Below are 13,548 nucleotides of genomic sequence, written 5' to 3'. Positions count from 1 at the left end.
TCTCACACCAGACCCAGTATGACGGTCACTTTGTGCCTAATGTGCGAGTCTTGACTGTGCTAGCGCACACTGCGCCTTGAAGAGCATTCTCCATTGTTTGTCCTTTCTTTGGTTGTTGATCCTTTGACGCGTGTTCCCATACCAAAATCTTTACATACTTTGGGATTCACTTCATCAGACTGGCACTCTCCTTGGCATGATTTCTAATGAGACGTTTCTTTCTTTTCTCCCATATTCTCCTTTTACTCTTTCGCATTCATCGTTTGCACTCACTTTTTATGCTTGTGACCATGCTCTTCAAAAAATGACTGATAATATTTGGATATTGCGAAACCCCCGGCTTAATGCTTCTTGCAAGTGGCTACAGCCTAAGACCATACAAGGATCGTGAAGCGATCACGCACGAACCAAGCTTGTAACTGTGTTCAGCTACTGACCAATCCGAATGTCGCCACACTACCAACAGATTTTTAGTAGCTCAGAAGGAACAATATTTCATACGACGAATGGATTAGGTGTGAGAATGTCTGTCATGAGTGATGTGGATCCCTTGCGTGAAGAATGATCGATATGATGTCCCGACTAAGTGAGGTTGACCGCCGTGGTCAAACGGTAAATAGTGCAACTACTAAGCGCACCACTTATGATTTTCAACAAGGATGGAAAAGCTGTACTTTGCTTCTCCGCTTTTCCCTACAGACTGACATCTCATACAGAAATATATATACCTGTTAATAGTACCAAGGATTAGTTCTGTTTCTCCAAAAGTGAACAAAACTGCTGTGTTGTCGGATAGATTTCGGCTGGCGTGTTCTTCGGGACGTTCTTTGTATCATCTACGCCACTCGGATGACCATATACCACCAGCTTCTATGTTTACCGTACCTGCGCTTGCTCAGCAACCGCGAAACAATGTGAAATGAGTGACCGTTCCAATGGCGGTCATAGGAAATCCAAACGCTCATTACAATGGATGTAGGCGGTATCGGCATCCAAAATATACGGACAACAAATATGAGGGGAGCAATAAGTATCACACCTCGCGGTTGCACAAACAATCAGAGGACTTGCTTTGTGAGCGAAGATTTCAGGATTTGCTCAAAGAATCTGGGCATCACCCAGATAAAAAGGCAGCATACCATGCTTTTGCCGTGAAAAGTTCCACATGCTGGTCTATGACCGCAAATTTATTATAATGAGTGAGATGAGCTACGTTGTTACTCGGTTAAAACTTGAGCATCAAGTTTAATTCTACCGACAATCCCGGTCAGACCGATGCATTATCAAAACTTTTAGAAAGCGGACCATCTTACTCAGAAGATTCAGTCATAGCTCGGCCAAATCGGAAATGCGACTTATACTAATTGAGGCCATCAAATGTACTCAACTCATTTGTAATGATACTCAAGCAACCATAAATGATTCACTGGTGGGTGTAGTATCACCTTCACAAGGGGTCACAAAAAACACTATAAACAAACACTTGCTTCAGCTCTATCAAACGCGATCGTCACATTTCGTTGGTAAGGAGTGCTTATTGTTTGCAGAACGAGTGGTCATTCCAGATTACCTGCAAAGGCTTGTTCTGCATCAGTTTCATAAAGGGTATCCTGGGTGATAGAGTTGAGCTGAAGCTACAATCCTACAGCGAAATGAAATTTAGGAACGATGACGGCGACCAATTTCGTGCCACAAGATATCTAGACAATGCAAGCTCTATATTTCGCATGCCTCGCTCCCTGCGTTTATATTCCGAAGGAACTAAGACCCACTAACTCTGATGTAAGGAAGGCAAGATTTCTGAAACTTATTAGAGGATGCCGGAAACCCCATGAAACCTTCAAACGACACTGAAATCAAAAAAGAGAAAACGTCATAAAAGTCAGCAAAGCCGGTCGCTTAGTGGACACTGAAGTAAACATTCAGCACAGGGTCTTATAACTTATGATGTTCGGCATCGAGTTCAATCAGTCATCGTCGACATTCGCATCGCTTTCGTACTGAAGTGACTGAGCACGCAGAAAGTTAGATAAATAAACACCTTGAAGGATGAGGCGATCCCACTGAGACGGTATTGTGATGATTGACTACTTTTCGCTAATGATAATCGCAATTTACCGTTTCATGTCAAAAAGTGTGAGAATCAAAATGGCCATTGAAATCCAAAAGCTAGGATCTTCGAAACCCAGTTGATACTCGACGGCATAGTGAATCAAATCAGGGAATGTGAATGCATGGCAAAAGTTCTGATGTGCTGCGACATGCAAACGATCTGTTTTATACTCACCATCTTGGTACCGATTCGAAAAACACCAAAGCTGTGTTTAAAAAATCTGTTGCATTTTTTAGAGGAAACCGCCCACAAAATCATTCTGCTCCTTCAGTTGCCTGGGGATTGCTGATCACGGTTTCGATTAGCTCTTTGAGACTGGATGTAACGACAATCATCCTGCAATCACAGAAACCAAATTACGTTGGCAGGTTCTACAAGTGACTTCGAAGAAGAATGTTTCAATCATATTGTGAAACTATTCTTCGTCTACACATTGCTGGTAATATGTTTTTGGGTCAGTGCCGGTAGAGATTCCGCCTTAGCAGTGAAGTCGGTTTATTCCACCAAGCCGAGAAGCGCTCACAACTAACGTAACACACGAATCCGCGGGAAGACTTAAACCTGCAAATTTTCGAAGATCGAACAGTATGCTTGCCTGAGAGAAGGTGTGCCTATGCCTACCTCCACAAATTGTGTCCCTCAGCAGCTGAAAATAAAATTATTGGCAAATGTTGTTTGTACGCCCTACACTTGCATAATTTGAATTTGAGAATAGTTATCGTAACTTCCAAAATAAGGTCACATTAAAAACCATTTTGTTGATCTACGTGCAATTAGCCCGGTCATCATTTTTGCTATGCAATCCACCGTCATTCCATTGTGTTTTGAAACTTATAAGAATACGGCCAAAGTAGAGCTATACCACTAATTTGACTTCAGAAAACTGGTCAATAAATACTAGATAGTTTAAAGGTAATTGCCGTAAGATGTGCTTACAGTTCTTGGCACAGCAACTATTCTGATTCCCTTGGCGGGCACCTGGCTTATCCTGGTGTACACCAGTTTAGCAAACGAACAAATAACCGATCTTCCACGAACGATTTGGAGAAAGCGCATTCAGTATAAGCTCACGGTTTTCCTTCTGACCGGGGTCCATTAGTACTTTCTTTGCAACTTACCATTACTCAAATTGTACCACTTTCTAACCCTCACTAAAATCTCAGCTTATTCCTCTTCTCTTCATACCGAGTAACTTTTGTTTAAATGAACACAAAAGAAATATGACACAATTCAAATTCTGTACTTCGTGAAAGGCGTGTTCCATTCTTGCTGTGTCGAATTTCGCTGGCAGTGAATTAAAGAGCGGTTATCTACCTTTCAGGCTACGCGGGATAGAAATTATCTAAGAATATATCAAGGAAGATTCCAGGAACAGGATCGATTTGGATTTATTTTGGTGGTAATAGCTAACTGTGCCAACGAATTGTGAGTTGTATCATCTCGCCTATTTAACCTCTTTTGATTTCACTACTTTGAACTGGTATTGGCTCACGTTATCCACTACAAGCTCCCTTCCACAGAAACTCATATCTTGTGCGTCATCCACTTGGGACACGCCCAATCTGTGATTTTTTGTGTCTGTCAGAAACACCATGAGGCTGAACACAATTCTGCATCAACAATATCTTATACAGATGAACAATGCATCCTGGATTCACTTATTGGAAGAAATGTTGATTAAAGTTCGCTGACAAATTCTCTCTCAGAACCAAAGCTGATGTTAACTAATGTCTACGAATCCACAATGCTACAATTAGAAAACGGGTGCTCGAATGTTCAACAGAGACTTTAATTGAGTAAAGTTTGATGGTAAGAAATAGTCCTCGAGAAGTATGTACCTGTCGGTGTGAACCTCCTTCCGGATAAAGCATGTCACCCCGTACCACAACCTTGAGGTAACATAGCTCCTTGCAAGCATCGTTATATATCTGACATTATTGGAATATTCGGGGTCAACTAGATGACGTCCGAGCCTGAGTATTCAGTATGATCCCCGGGTTAAATATTTTATACTAACTGAGGTGGCGTTTCGACACCTTAGAGATATCACATTCACAGAAGAGTAAATCTTCGTCCACGTGCAAGGCTCGCTCGCATGAAAGTAAAGTTCCCTTCAGAAAGATAGTCTGAAGTTTTACAAATGGGCACCGACAAGCCGTTTGGCATCCACATTTGCATCCACATTTAAACACTCTGAAATATCCCCCAAACACCAGCTGGACCATTTGTGCAAACTTTCAGTAATTTACGGTATTTATTCAAAGACACGAAACCTCTCAAACCGGTTGCAGTCCATTCTGATTTTTGTGACACTTACTCAAGAAAAAATCTCTTTGTAGACTCATCATGGTATGGTTGCTAATAAATCTCATTGGCGTCTGTTACCAATTTCCATTCAGATTGCTCGAATGAGTGTCTGGAAATTTTGGAATCCCCAAATGACAGCAGTAGGCCAGAATAGAAACGCTACCCTTTGCTTCATAATGAGGCATCCACCATAAAATTGATGGTACGGCAGCAAAACATCAGCGGTAAAAATTGATGTTATGCTGACGTGGATGATGATGATGAAGATAATGATAATGGTGATGACGATGATTATGGTGATGCGGAATGACTGAATTACTTGATTTACTCAAATTTCTCAGACCAGGGGCCCGGCAAATAAACATGACCTCACGTGACCTAAAGCTGCCCCCTTCACGTGGTGGTCGGGCTTGAGTGCTGCAATGATCCCGCGGGCTTAACTGGATGGAACTTCGATCCACAAAGTGCAACCATGTCAGGAAGGCCAAAATGACCAGCCAGACCAAGAGCAGCGAGACCCCGTACTACGAGTGATCGTGGTACGAGGCGGTCCGGGGGTAGAATCGTGCTGTCCTCTTCGTCAGGAATGTAGAGGCAGTAAGGTGTTTCCCTCAGCCGACCAGCACGTCCATATTTACGGAAGTAGCGATGCTGCCTTCCCCCGAGNGGACGGGTGAGAAAACCCCGGCCCCGAAAATCGCACACTCCGATCACCCAACGGTTGACCGCGACCGCCGTCGCATTATTTAATACGGTCGAAATACTTTTAAAACCAAAGAACCCGGTGCTGCTCAAAAGGCATCTGCTGCGCGCAGCCGCATCAGGAATGAAGCACTTATGCCTTACTCCCTGCGCCCTCGGGTACGGCCAACCCAGTTGCGACCGAGCAGGTCAGACTTTTGGGTCGTAGGCTCCGGGCAGAGACCCCAAAGAAAACCCTACATTTTCTAAATGCCTCGTGGGTCTAACTTTTTATTCAGAGGCTAGTGTCATATCGCGAACAAAACCCAACGTCCTCACACAGCCTTGTGTGGCAAAAAGCATCGACAATGAGATCCTCGCAGGCGTTTTGGATGCTCAAGTATTTCCTCTGAGCTCCTTGTAACAACATTTGTGTGGTCGCTTCGAAGTCGATGCTCGCCACAAAGACAACGGAGGTCGGCTCCTTCATTTGTGTGCTGATCACGAACTGATTTTGGCAAGTAGGAACCTCCAATATAAACGTTCGCACAGCCAACTACAAGCCAAACATGGACCCAGTTGGACCACGTGGCCATCAGCCACCGGTAGATAGCCGCAATTCAAGCCTGCCGTTTTTTCTGGGGTACACCACTTGATTCCGATCACGCCTTGGTGCGCGCACGCTTGACAGTTAGTTTCCCTTTAGGCCCTCAAGAATCGGCAAGATGCTTGCCAATCCATTAGCTTCGAAGAACTGCCATAGCTCAACAGTATCGTTCTGAGCTAGCCCAACAACTTTCCACAGTAAAACAATACTGTGGTAGCAGTGAACACGTGGATGAAGCGTGGCAAAATGTGAAAGGAGCCATGCGGCGCACGCAAATCCCTTAAACGCCAAATAGTGAAGAGCCTAAGGAAAGACCGAGAGCTCTGGTGGACATCGAAAGCTCGGGAGTTGGAAAAGGCTTTTGCTGCTAGAAACGGCCGTGCTCTTTAGCAACTGATACGAAAGACTGGTGCTAGGAAATCAACGGTCAGCAAACCGATAAGTGAAATAGATGGCTCATCAATTCACTCCCAAAATCGTCGACTAAAGAGATGGGCCGAACACTTCGAAGAAATGTTCATCTGGCCTCTGGCAACATAGCCGTTGGAGATAATGCATACGGGCGAATGGAATGTAAACCTTGATCCCTCTTTGGAAAAAGAAATAAGATATGAAATAGCCGTACTTAAACATGAGAAGGCACCAGAACCGGGCGGTCTGTATGCAGCCCTCAAAGATGGCGGAAAATCCCTGGTGACCCACCTGTCAAAGCTTACTGGTGCTATAAGGGACGGAGAGAACGTGTTTGCAGAATGGTGCATGTCGACGGTTATCCCCATCTTCGAAAAGTGTACGCGGCCTCTATGTGAAAACTACCGTGGAATCAGCCTGTTAGCTGTGGCATCTCTGGTGCATTTTTGGTGCTCTCTGACCTTATCCTTTGAAGTTTTCATGAATACAGGGGGTGCAGATCCCTGAAAACCAAGCTGGGTTCCGTCCTGGAAGAAGTTGCATCGATCATATCCTCACCCTCCGACAGAGCCTGGAACAGCGAAACTTCCTCCAGCAACCAACAATGTTTGTTATTCTTGATCTGAAGCCTGCCTTTTACTCTGTGGACCGCCAAGCATTATGGCAGTGTCTGCGGAGAAAAGGTGTCCCCCGTTAATTCTTGACTCTCATTAAGGCACTGTACGCCAACTACCGCGATCATGTAAAAATCTAGGGGAAGGTCTCTCCTGAGTTCACCACATCCAGTGGTGTCCTAAAGGGGTGCCGTCGTTCAACTCTCCTCTTCAACTTCGTCATTGATACGATCATGGAGGACACACTATCAACCTCTAATGCATGTGGGGTCAAAGTGCTCCGCGGGACACCGCTCATAGATATCGAGCACGCATGCGACACAGCTCTTCCGGGATATAATTCCATGGTAATGCAAACAATATTAAATAATCTAAATAATCCTGCTTCGCGGTTAGGCATCCGCTTCACACCTTCAAAGAGTAAAGTGCTATTGCAAGATTTTGTGGGCTCGAACCCTATCCACATGCTTGCGGATGAGCTGATTGAGGTAGTAGACAAATGTGTTCACTTGGGCAGCCGCATCAGTCCAGGTGGTCTGGTGGAAGATGACATTTCTATCCGGATTGGGAAGGCCAGAGCAGCTTTTGCGAACCTATGTCACCTGTGGCGTAGGCGTGAGATCGGCTTCTCTGTCAAGGGTCGAGTTTACAATGCTGCAGTACGCTCCACATTAAGAGGGATCAGATACCTGGCCGCTGCGCTCCGAGCACGTCAAATGTTTTTCAGTGTTTGATCATCGGCGTCTTCGGAGTATTGCCCGAATCTGGTGGGAAAACCGGATCAGCAATTCTGAAGTTGGCCGAATGGTATCCGGGAGAAATATCTCACTCTCGATAGATGAACTGATCACACGGCATAGTTTGCGCTGGCTTTGCCACGTGCTGCGTATGCCAGTCGACCGACTTCCTCAAAGGGCTCTTTTCACACAACCAAGTGAAGCGTGGAAGAGAGCCAGAGGCGGTCAACCGATGAATTGGCAGCGAAGTATGGAAGCCAATAACAGCAAACTTGGCTGCACTGGTCACTGCCGTATTCCTGGATGGGGACACCGAGACGGGGCTTATCAATGGTTAGCGATATTGTCAGACATGGCTCAGCCGCGACCTTAATAGCGCTCGTGCACCCAAGCTATAGCCTTCAATACATAGCTCATTTTCCAACGCCTTCCCTCCACTTCACGGCCCACTGACAGTGATGGTTTCATGTACCAATTTATCAGCTCCCGCTTGCAAGGCGCAGCTCCCTAACCCTACCCCCAAATCATTGGTGAACGAAACTACGGCAGCTAAAAAACTGTACGACTAGTACGAGGTTAGAAACAGCTGACAATAGTGATGATGATAGGATGTTCGAAAATGTGTAGAGCTCTACCGGCTCTGTAGGAGAAACCATCTGCAATGAACAATATTCATAATTCGTAAGTTGTCCTTTCTTCTTCTAAACGGACCATGTTTGTAGTGTAAAACCGAGTCCGAAATTCTACGGTGGGAAACAAATTTTATTCATTTAGGATCACTAATCCAGCTCATTAAGTTGCTGTCAATTCGAATAACAGGTCTGCTGATTCTTGTAAAGTCTTCAAGTCGTTTCGGAAGAAGCTCGCGATGTTCGTAATTATATTTTGCTTCCATTACATAATTGCGTATTTTGTCAGTGGCGTAGTCGTTTTTAATTTGAATACAAACTACAAAAGTGCTTTACCATTTCATTTCACACGCTGACGTGGGCCAACGACGAACTATTTTAAGGAGAGAAAATATTGGTGAGTCTGTTCCATCTGATCCCTTGATTTTTGTATACTCAGCCTAGCGTTATTGTTTTCATTTTTTGCAACACACTCCTGGTAAATTGAAGGATCGGATAGCCAGGCCAGTACAAGCTCCACGGCTCTGGTAAACCACTCACTGTGGATGTCTCGATAGTGGATGTGTGTATCGGCAGTAAATGTCGACATTTTCATCCTGGATGCAACAACCCAGCATCCACCTAGGGCACACGGATAGCCAAAGTCGGGGTAAATCGCCTGTTATAAGGCCGTATTCAGTCAGTTCCAAGCGTATTGGATCACGATCCAAAACTGGTTACGTCGATGTAATTTAAATGACACTGTTATGTTACCGGTTCACAAGCATTCCTTCTAACAGATGCAGGGCTTGTGGGCAGCTTGCCGAGATCTAGCGCACGTGTAAAAGCGAAGTCCCCTCTAAGATTAACATCTGAAAATACTACACGTATGCAATTTGGCGGTGATTGTTATCGACGTTTGTGCACACTCTGTATTCAGTGTTAGACCCTACTCACATTAGGATCCTCTTCCAATCGGGTTTTTCATATTTGAAATATTTGAAATATTTGTTATACATTTCTTCTTGGAAATGAGGGCTGTTTATGCTGAACAGCTGAGAATAATTTTTAAGCGGTTTCTCCCTTACTGTGTAGCATCAGCAGTGTACATCTGTCGAAAATGAAGGTAGTTCCTAACCGAACCCCTGGCGGCCGGGCTAGTGGTTTAACACTTAACCCTTTGGCTGATCATCAACATGATTGGGTGTTGGTGACATACGATTAAACGCCACGGTTACGGACAACCTTAACCTTTGTTTGATCATCAACATGATTGGTTGTTACTGACACAGGACTAAACGCTACCGGTAAAGAGAATAGGACAGGAAAGTGAAACCCTCTCATGCACCTTGCTTTTGACAAACAGAATATCCGTTTTCTATTTGAACGCGCCATCTCGAACTTCTCTGGATAGTCACTAACTATCACCCAGTTGTGTATGAATACTATAATACAATTCCACAAATTCCGTAATAAACCAACTTCCATTCGATCAAGGCGGAGTTAAAAGAAAACCACGTACATCACATTCAGTCACCAGTATTACCCAGCGTTACACACCTTCTCCCTGTCAATATCATTTGAATACCACCAATTTCCATTCACCTCCGTTAGGTCGGCCCAAACGGCGGTTATTTTCGGCGGATCTTTGGATGTATAATACCAGTCCCGAAGCTGAGTCCCACTTATTGCTTCCAATTCCGGCCGTCTTGAAGTGTTAAGGCGTTCGTCCGTTACTAGTCACATAGATTCAGAACAGGAAAGCTTACCGAGACAAGAATCCATTGTCCTTGGATTGCTTATCGCCACTGTGTTATCGTCACTGAAACTACTTATGAACTGGCAAATGACGATGTATTTTGTGCTGGTGTTGTAAAGTAATCTGTCTTCACTAGGGGGTGTTTACCGGCTCCAAACCGCATGTACCTTTGTGCAATGTAGGACCTTTCGAACACTGTAGTCCACATATCACACATAATCGTCCATCGCAGTCTGCGATTTGTCATACCGGGTCAGCCGCAGAGGAAATTTACAGTACGGAATGATTTTTTCGTTGGTCCCGAGGAAGACATATGTGGAAGGTATTATTCAAATGTCACACCGCATCCATTTGGTGGCATTGATTCGCCTGTGATTTATCCGTCTGCAATTTCCTACCGAGCTTGTTTTAACTAAACACCAAAGTGTACGCTCATCTAATGAAACCCCGATAGGGGAGACGGTTAGTGTGCTGTTGAATAGTATTCAGTGAATTATTTGTAACAATGCAGTATCAGGGAGGCATCGTCGTAATAGAACAATTGCGAATACAGACGATTCCAAATAACCAGTATTATTATTAGACAAAACCGTCCAGTCCAGACCACTTCGCCCAAGCATTTAATGAAGTTATGACTGGCTGTCTGAAAACTTATTCAAAGTCGACAGGGATAAGTTTGACTATGAGTCTAGTCCAGTAAGAGTGAAACAGAGGAAAGATTGGAATTTGTGCATTGTTTTCGAGTCGGCTGATGATCAGAAAAATGTCCTTATTGCGTTGATCGACCGGCCTATTATTGTTTGTCCTGTGAATATGTCGTGCAATACTAAGTCAAATTTTTGAAAGCGACTTGATGTGCCCACGAGACCTGAGAGTCCGGACGGTTTACCCTGAGTTTTCGGTTTATACCTAACGACACAACCCGTGTCTAGGAATGGTAGCAGAACATGATACGGACCAGGTGCAATTCATTATATTTTTGAAACGTCACAATACAGACCGCGCGTCATCTAGGAGCAACTGGCGTGGACAGAATAGATAAGGTTTTTGGCCACGTATCCAGCTTTGCACAGCTCTAGTGGATGAACTGTTTGCTGAGCCACATCTGGGACCTGAAAATAGAACGTCAACAGAATCTCAGCTAGGATACCAGTCTAACAAACTAAAGGGTAACTGCGCATACGACGGACCGAGTGTCATACCTGTTCAACACATGTTTGGACCAATGGCTGAGAATGGTATCAAAGGAAGAGGAATGTGTGTTCATACAAGATTCATTCTTACTTACACCAACAAAATTCAGCAACTTCCAGAAAGAGTGACAACTACGTTAAATTGAAAGGAAGATTGTCAGTGAGGCACACTGAAGTTCGGCATGGGTCCCCGAGAGGCGAAAATTTACAAATGAGAGATGTTGGCGAGTATCAGCATATCTGAATTTTGGACATTTCGAAGACTCTTGATAAAACCCCTTCACTGCTAGCAGAGAACAAGCAGATGTGTGAAACTGTATGAACTCCACGAAACAAAATACATAATACTACTATGCCTTGTTTCGACCGTCTTGGGACTCAGCAGGTAGTCGGAGCCCGTGAAATACCGTCAACCTTATGTTCTGCTTGAACCAAAATTACTCAGATTGTGGCAGATGGTTCTAAGACAAGAGAAACAAATGAATCCGGGTAAACCTCGCCAATGATGCTTAACTGAAACAGAATTTTGACGAGAACTCAGGAAATGCTTTGATCTGATGAGCCTCGACAGTGGCGAAACTGGTCGCGAGCTGCCAAAAACCCTTCCGCAACCATTTAAAAAATCCAGTGTGGCTACTAGTCCTGTTCTGCAGATAATGGGGCATTTTAAATGATGACGAATGTTCATGATGAAACAGGATGCTGGTTGCAACAGATGTAAATCGTGAATGCACTAGAAGAGAGACCTATCGAGACTGATTTAGGAACTCTGAAATCAGTCAGACAACCTGGCTTGTTGATAATTCACCAAATTTATGAAAAGTTAGTCATCCAGGTAGAGAAGTTTCTGGGAACTTTTGGATTTACCTGAGCCTTTCAGTGAACTTCTTCACTACAGGATGAGTTTTGTGAGTTACATCTACATGTCTTTGAAACATTGAAACCAGGACACACGGAAAAAATGATTTAAAGTTACGAATATGAACTTGAGCTTCAAAATCCACCGTTTTATACCAGCTGTCTATTGTTGGACATCGACTCGTTCGATAAATGTTCCTGGAACTTGTTCACCCTGAATAACAAAAGCAGAAATTCAAACGAGAATTGCAGACTAAACGTTGCTACAATACACTGCTTAGCAGTGTTGCACACACGGACCCTTCGTCGCGACTGTCCCGTGTCACTTCCGAAAAAATCCACTACCCTGTGGTGGTGGTCGATTATAACCGGCTGCAGGATCAGTCATGCCAGGAAGGGCCTGACCGAACAACTGGCTGAACAACTGAACTCATTTTGTCGCATCTCACATGTAGTCAGACAATTTCATTGAGCTGATCTTAATCTTGATAAATTCACATTTTCATTCCAAGGAATACGAAATATTATTCCAGAACACTTTGGATTGTTTAATATTCTGATGGAGCTACAAAACCCTCCGCCTCGTATGATTCATTCTGATGATAGCAGATATAGTCTATAATCACTTCGGAAAACACCCACAAACTGCTGAAAAATATATTTCGGAATGGATGTCAAATTTCAAGAAGAACCAAAATGCCAGTAATGGTAGCACCAGATTTGCATCCAAATACCCTACCGAGAAGGCCGTCCGGCGTTAATGAGGTTCGTTGGACGAAGAGGGTGACCGTTAGATATTTACAGCGATAATGGATCCAACATCGTTGGTGCCGTTAAGGAACTCAGGGAGCACGTAACGCTTTGGGACCAGGCGGAAATCAACAACCGACTGTTAGCTTGAGGTATTCAGTGGCATGTTAACACCCTGTATGCTAGCCATCGAGGAGGAGTGTGAGAGCGAATGATACGATCAACACGGCAAATCATTTTTGTGCTGATCCAAGAGCAAACTCTATCTGATGATTGTCTGTCAACCTTTTTTATTGAGGCGGAACGTGTTCTAAACGATCGGCATTTGACATCTTTGAGTGCAGATTGCCGTGATGCATTGGCTCTGACTCCGAATCACCTCTCGCTACACGAAGCGAACGCAGGTATCCCATCGCATTGCGATTTGAAAGAGCGGCTCACCCGACGTTGGAAACAAGTGAATTATTTGGCGGAAGTTTTCTGGAACAGGTGGAACAGGTGGAACAGTTACGCCATAAGTGGTTAAGTCGGAACAGAAACCTCAGGTAGGGTGACGTCGTCATGGTAGTGTCTGAACATCTCTCTGGAGGAAGGTGGCCACTGGGTATTGTCACCGATTGTCAAACGGATGCGGACGGCCTCGTCAGAACGGTTTCCCTCCACACTAGCTTCGGTGTCATCAAGCGCCATGTTAGGAGCCTATGTTTGCTGGAAGGGGAGGACTAAAGAGAGGGTATGCAGGTTTAGGGATGCTTTTCTATAGACGTATTAGAACGGCCGGCTTTTAGTTCAGCGTGATATTGTGGGTGTGTGGTGGGCGCGTGTACGGTTGAAACCGGCCTTCGTGGCAGGAGTGGACTCGGATCATTCAGGTCGGTGTCTAAAGTTGCATGCCTGTAGGCTAGAGCTC

At 44.4% G+C, this 13,548-nt stretch overlaps 1 protein-coding gene across 1 annotated transcript in view; it reads right to left on the bottom strand.

Annotated features, from left to right (window-relative positions):
• Positions 1-13,548, bottom strand: part of T265_11190 (hypothetical protein) — a gene marked incomplete at both ends in the record, with an annotated part of 45,494 nt that overhangs the window by 19,366 nt on the left and 12,580 nt on the right. Inside the window, one exon of the mRNA XM_009177785.1 lies at positions 9,639-9,814. Within this exon, the coding sequence (XP_009176049.1) occupies positions 9,639-9,814 (176 nt within the window). The remainder of the gene's footprint in view (positions 1-9,638; positions 9,815-13,548) is intronic.

The sequence above is a fragment of the Opisthorchis viverrini genome (assembly GCF_000715545.1).
Source record: "Opisthorchis viverrini unplaced genomic scaffold opera_v5_463, whole genome shotgun sequence".
In the NCBI taxonomy this organism is placed as follows: domain Eukaryota; kingdom Metazoa; phylum Platyhelminthes; class Trematoda; order Opisthorchiida; family Opisthorchiidae; genus Opisthorchis; species Opisthorchis viverrini.
Note: the sequence above shows the minus strand (reverse complement) of the source record. Positions and strands in the feature narration are given on the sequence as shown.